The sequence below is a fragment of the Micromys minutus genome (assembly GCF_963924665.1).
Source record: "Micromys minutus genome assembly, chromosome: 23".
NCBI lineage: Eukaryota > Metazoa > Chordata > Mammalia > Rodentia > Muridae > Micromys > Micromys minutus.
The window spans coordinates 32,972,869-32,979,720 of NC_137958.1; the positions used below are offsets into that span (position 1 = coordinate 32,972,869).

The following is a 6,852-nucleotide window of genomic DNA, read 5'->3' on the forward strand; positions in this document are numbered from 1 at the left end:
GCCTATTGTAAAGGGAGTTGTTTGCCTAATTTCTTTTTTAGCCATTTTTTCATTTGTATAAAGGAGGACTACTGATTATTTTTAGTTAATTTTGTATCCAGCCACTTTGATGAAGGTATTTATCAGATGTAGAGTTCTCTGGTAGAATTTTTAAGGCCACTTATGTATATTATCACATTATCTGTGAATAGTGATACTTTGACTCCCCCTTTTCCAAACTGTATCACCCTGATCTCCTTTAGTTGTCTTTCTGCTCTGGCTAGAACTTAAGTCCTATATTGAGTAGACAGGGCCACCTTATCTTGGCCCTGATTTTAGTGGAATTGTTTTAAATTTTTCTCCATTTAGCTTGATGTTGGCTCTTGGCTTGCTGTATACTGCTTTTATTATGTTTAGGTATGTACCTGTGGGAAATACCCATGAACACATTAGTACAGGAGCCAAGTTTCTGAACACAACACCTATGGCTCAGGCTCTAATATCAACAGCTGATAAATGAGACTTCATGAAACTGCAAAGCTTCCTTGAGGAAAAGGACACGATCAATAAGACTAACAGTAACACACAGATTGGGAAAGGATTTTCACCAAACCTATATCTGACAGAAGACTAATATCCAAATTTTATATAAAAAAAAAAAACTCAAGAAGTTAGACACCAACAACCCAAATAACCTAAATAAAAAGTGGGGTACAGAGTTAAACAGAGACTTCTTAACAGAAGAATCTTGAATGGCGGAGAAGTACTTAAAGAAATGTTCAAAGTCTTTAGTCATTAAGGAAATGCAAATGAAAACAACTGTCAGGTTCTATCTTACACTCGTCAGAATGGCTAAAATCAAAAACGCAAAAGATAGCACATGCTGCTGAGGATGTGGAACAAGGGGAACACTTCTCCACTGCTGGCGGGAGTGCAAACTTAGACAATCACTTTGGAGATCAATTTAGCATTTTCTCAGAAAACTGAGAATAGTTCTGACTCAAGACCCAGTTATACCACTCCTGGTATATATAACCAAAAGATGCTTCAATGTCTCTCACAAAGACATTTACTCAAATATGTTCATAGCAGCTCTATTTGTAATAGCCAGAGACTGGAAACAACCTAGACGTGCCTCATCTGAAGAATGAATAAAGAAAATGTGGTATACCTATACAATAGAATACTCTTCAGATATGAAAACCCAAGGCATCATGAGGCTTTGGGCAAATAGGTGGAATTTGAGAATATCATCCTGAGTGAGGTAACCTAGTCCCAAAATTGAATGTTTGATGTGTACTCACTTATAAGTGGATATTAATGAGAAAATACAGGTTACACTACATATTACACTACACAGACCTAAAGAATTTATACAAGAAGGAAGGTCCAAGTGAGGAAGCTTGAATCTCACTTCAAAGGGGAATAAAATAATCACAAGAGGCAGATGGAGAGAGGGAACTGGGAGGGAGGCCGATATGCAGAGGAATGGAGGATTCAGAATCAGGTATGGGGAAGGACAGGAGGGAGAGATGGGTAGGTGGCCATGAAAATAAATGCAAATCTATCAGTAACAGGGGTGAGGAGGTAAGAAGCATCTCCAGCAGGAGACATGGTCTGGGACAAGGGAGGCACCCAAGAATCAATGGGAGTGACCTTAGCTGTGACTCACTACATTGGAGATATGGAAGCTGAAGAGACCATTTCCTGTATCTAGACAGAAATCCCCGTGGAGCAATAGAGACACCAATTCACCCACAAAACTTTTAACCCAAAATTTATCCTGTCTACAAGAAATGTAAGCATTGGGGAGGGAGCAGAGACTGAGGACATTGCCAGCCAGTATCCAGCCTAACTTGAGACTCATCCCATGGCTAAGCACCAATCCTGAACAATATCAATGATTCTCTGCTATGCTTACAGAGAGGAGCTTGTAGTCCTTTGAGAGGCTCCACCTAGGAGCTGACTCACACAGATACAGACACCCACAGCCAAACAGTGGATGGAGCTTGGGGATTCTAATGGAACATAGGAGGAAGGATTATGGGCCCTGAAGGGGATAGGAACTCCACAGGAAGACCAACAGAGTCAACTAACCTGAACCCTCAGGGCTCTTAGAGTCTGAACCATCAACCAAAGAACATACATGGACAGGACCTAGGCCTCCCTGCACATATGTAGGACATGTAAAGCTTGGTCTTCATGTGGGTCCTGAACAACTGGAGCAGGGACTATTCCAAAAGCTGTTGCCTGTATGTGGGATGTGTTCTATCTGGGCTGCCTTGTCCAGCCTCAGTGGGAGAGGAAGGGCATAGCCTCACAGAGATTTGAAGTGCCAGGGTGTGAGAAAAGGTTTGTGGGATGGGGTCACTGGGAGAGGGGCAGTGAGCAAAATGTAAAGTGAATAACTAAAAGAATAAAATTAGATGATAATAATAAAAAGATAATCTTTCTAGAAGAGAACCAGAAAGATCTGAGGTTTGGAGTTGGAGGTAACACACTGACCTTTGGTTTGCTTACAGATGGGTTCATTTTGAATCTTGGTTCTGTGTCTGACATTAGCTTTGAAGCTTTTATCAAAAGTTCTGACATTTTCCATAGGTCAACACTTCTTTATAGAGCAAGGGTTTTTATCTGATCCTGGGTAGATTTGTAGTGGAGTTTACCACTCTTCCCTTGAGTTCTGTGTTCACTCTTGAAAAAGATGCACACATTTCTATCTTCACATACTCAGCTTGCAAAGACTTAGGGTACAAACCCTGGGCATATTCTTTCTAACTCTTCAACCAGTCTAATGCCTGCCATGGTAGAGCTCAACAGTGATTATTGGGTTGAAAAACTTCAGTAAATAGACTTCAAAGACAGGAATTATGAAACCCGATGGAACTTAAAATATTAAGGTTCCTTTTTAAAAAACTTGAACAACTTTATTTTAAAAAACAAAGATAAATGTACAGATTTTAAACATTTTTGCATAAAAGTATACGAATACATTTTTGTCAGTACTTGACTTTTTAAAAAATTTGATAGTGTGCATTAAGATCTTACTAGTTACAATGAGCATAAAGTACATGTAAAACAGGATGTAACCTGGAATTAGTCAAAGTTTTCTTGGTGTGTAAAGATTAAGCATAATGGTTTTTCATTTTCTTTTTTCTTTTTTTTTTTTTTTTTGACCTTTGTTTTTCCTTGAACTTCATATAGTCTGAGTTGTTTCTGGGATTGTTCAGAGCTTTCTGTGGTTAGTATCCAATTATCAGTGTCTGTTCTTTTGTGACTGGGTTATCTCACTCAGGATGATATTCCCTAGATGCATCCATTTTCTTAAGAATTTCATACAGTCATTGTTTCTGATAGCTGAGTAGTACTCCATTGTGTAAATATACTACAATTTTTATATCCATTCATCTACTGAAGGACATCTGGGTTCTTTCCAGCTTCTGGCTTTTATAAATAGGACTTTTATGAACATTGTGGTGCATGTGTCTTTGTCGTATGTTTGAGCTTCTCTGGGGTATATGCCCAGAAGTGGAACATCTGGATCTTCAGGTAGTACTATATCCAATTTTCTGAGGAATCACTAGACTGATTTCCAGAGTGGTTGTACCAGTTTTCAACCCCACCAACAGTGGAGACGTGTTCCTTTTTCTCTGCATCCTCACCAGCAGTTGCTGTCATCTGAATTTTTGATCTTAGCCATTCTTGTTGGTGTGAGGTGGAATCTCAGGGTTGTTTTGATTTTGATTTGCATTTCCCTGATAGCTAATGATGTCTAGCACTTCCTTAGATGCTTCTCAGCCATTCAATATTCCTCAAGGTTACATTTTTTTTAAGAAAAAAAATTAAAACTTTTATTATAAAGACCTTGTAAGAGAAAGCTCTCACACTGCTGAATTCACCAGACACAAAGCCTGTACATCTCAATGAACGTCTATACAGTCAGCCCAGCCATCTGAAGCTGTGCAGCTGCATTTTGACTTTACACTTTCACCTTGGAATATCCATTTATGGTCTTTCCTAAAAACCCCGAACTACTGTCAACATATCACATTGCATTTACCGTAGACTGGACAGTCCTTGAAAATTAATGGAGACCCAGGAGAAATAAGTAGAATATTTGTTATGTAATACCACTTCTCCTGAGGCAGTCTCTGAAACACTGTAGGTTGTTTAGAACAGTGACTGTAAACAGTACATAAATGGGATTTATTATATTTGTCCTCTGGGGTAAACTGTGCTTGATTTATGATTAATTATTTTCATCTCTTTGGCTTCTGTGATTTTACTTTTCTTTCATTCTTATTGCCAGTCATGTACTTTCAGCAACCAAAACAGGCACAAATTAATCATTGCATAGTATTTATGAGATGAGACTGAATGTGGGCAGAATTAATCATAAAACTATTTCCTCACACTTGAACTGTGGGTGTCCATAACACTAAATGGTTCTTGGTGGTATGTTTCTTTACCCTAGCATATTGTCTCACAATAACTTACAGTTTCCTGGAAGTCTGCAGGTAATAGTGTTAGCTCATTATAGGAAATGTTTTTGTTGTTTTGTTTTTTTCTTGTTTCAAGTTTATTTGTAAAAACAGCATAGGACGCGGGTCATCTGCAATAGTGTGTAGGTGGGTGTGTCACAGCAGTCCGTCTGTCTTCACTTTGGCAGGGGCCTTTTCTACGGAGCCTTCACAGGGGCCTGGGCACCTTTGGGAGCCTGAGCTGGAGCCGAAGCCTGGGCCTTAGCTGGAGCTTTTGCCTCTACCTTGATTTGAACCCTGGGCTTTGGTTGGCAGAGCCTACGACCCTTGGCCATGTAGCTTCGAATCTTCTTCCCAACCTTGTGGTGAGCGATGAAAGCCAGACCGCTGAGTTTGTGGCTGGGGCCCTTTGGCATCTTGGGCTTGATGGCCTCAGGCTTCTCAAGGGCCTTGATGGCCTCTGCGCGTGCGCTCACTGCCATTGCAGTGTTGGCCTGCATCTTCTTCAGGCCTTTCTTGTTGTGCTTCTTGGCAAAATGCATTTTCCTCGGGAACTTGGGGGTTCCCGAATCTCCGAGAAGAGATTCGTATCTTTGTGACCGGGGTTTCTTGATGCCATTCCTGTGCCATTTGCGGGACTGGTTGTGGGTGGTGTGGTTCTTGGACTTGGCCATGTCTACACGGTAACCCGTGGCTCCCGCAGTGCCTGGGACCGGAAGAGGAAATGTTTTTGTTAAAACTTCTTCCCAGGTTTTTATTCCATTCTTAACCAGACATTTTCCCTCTGGTTTATTTATGACTTATCCAAATGTAAAAGGGAAATCGGTCTAAGCATGAGAACATCATGTGCAGAGAGAGTGTAGAACTGAAGTCAAGTTAATTTCAGCAGAAATTTACACCTGCCAATTTGTCCTCTGTCTATTTTCAGTCCAAACTCTAGATAGATTTTGTGATTGTCATGTAAGTTTGATCTCTTGGCCACCTCAGTGTTCTTCCCACACTGGGCTTTTATACCAATTTTACTCTTTTTCTGAAATTGTTCTTCTAGGAACTGTCCCATTCCCTCACATCTTTTTTATCACAAAGAAAAAGAACAAAGTGGACATGTGGTAAATAAATAATAGTTTTATCTTAGGAAGAAAGGTCCAGGAAAAACTACTGAGACACTAAGAGGGATGCTTCAGTTTCAAATAGGAGAAAAATTTCACCACTCAGTAAATGACCAGGAAAAAAATGTATCAAACTATGGAAGTGGTAAGTAGAAATAAGGAAAGAGAAATAAATAAGAGTTAATAAGACAATTATATAATGGATATATCTATATGTGTTTAAAACATCAGGAAGAAGACAGATACTCTGAAGTTGAAGTAAAATGATTATAGTCTATAAAAACAAAAGATTAACAGTGACTAAAAATAAAAATATGTTCCCATAAGAAATGAACCAAATAATGCTGTCTTAACTACTTAATATTAAGAGAAAACCAATTCAAGGCAAAATAAATCATGATCCAAGGGCACTGATTACAGTAAGGCAGAGAATGAAGGGCCAGCACTGTCTTGTGTTCCCAGAGCGCTGCGAGAACACTCCTGACCTGTGATGTCAGTAAGAGGTGAGAAACAAGGGAGACAAGAGCAGCCCGTGGTAAGCAACAGTCCATCAGATGTCAGGTAAGCAACACTGGACGGTAGATCTGTGTCGGAAGCTGAAGCTCATACATACTGGACAGACGCACTTGGAACACTGAACATAGGTTTGGGAAGGGAAGAACGCTTTCTCTCCATTATGGTTCTCAAATCAAAGATGAAAAGGAACGTTTCCAGAGAAAAATACAAGACAAAGGGTTTTTTTGTGGTATGTTTGTTTTTGTCTATTCTCTAAAGACAGAGATAGAGAAGACACGGAGTTGGTCGGGTGGGTAGGATCTGGGAGGAGACTGGAGAGGGTCGACCACAGTTAGAATACATTGCATGAAGAAATGTTTTCAATAAAAAATAAACAAAACCAAAACCGGAGTCTTAGAAATAACCCCAAACTGTGTAAAGCAGACAACAGGGGATGGATTTGGTCCCAGCTGTACCGTTCTACCTGTTACACTAGGACAGGGGTGGAGCAGATCTGGAGAGAAGCTGTAATGTAAACCATTCTGTTGGAAGGAATCTAGAAAGCTTGGCACTACTGTGTCTCTGCAATTTCCCAAAGCATCCCACTATGTGGACTAAGAGGAGAGCTACCCTGGCAACCACTGAATACTCCACAAGAGGAGACCTAAAAGAAACTTAGTGGATACAAATGGGATCAGGCAAGGTTACCATGTGCAGAAGGAGGGGTGCCTGCACCCTGGGAGGCCTGGGAGGTAAGAATGTACAATAGTAAGCAAGATTACAGTTAC

At 40.2% G+C, this 6,852-nt stretch overlaps 1 protein-coding gene across 1 annotated transcript; it reads right to left on the bottom strand.

Annotated features, from left to right (window-relative positions):
* Positions 1–4,657: 4,657 nt before the first annotated feature.
* Positions 4,658–5,134, bottom strand: LOC308435830 (large ribosomal subunit protein eL29-like; the record flags this gene model as incomplete). The annotated part of the gene is made up of 1 exon (XM_080936578.1): positions 4,658–5,134. The coding sequence occupies one exon, from the start codon at positions 5,132–5,134 to the stop codon at positions 4,658–4,660; it is 477 nt and encodes a 158-aa protein (XP_080792704.1).
* Positions 5,135–6,852: the final 1,718 nt, after the last annotated feature.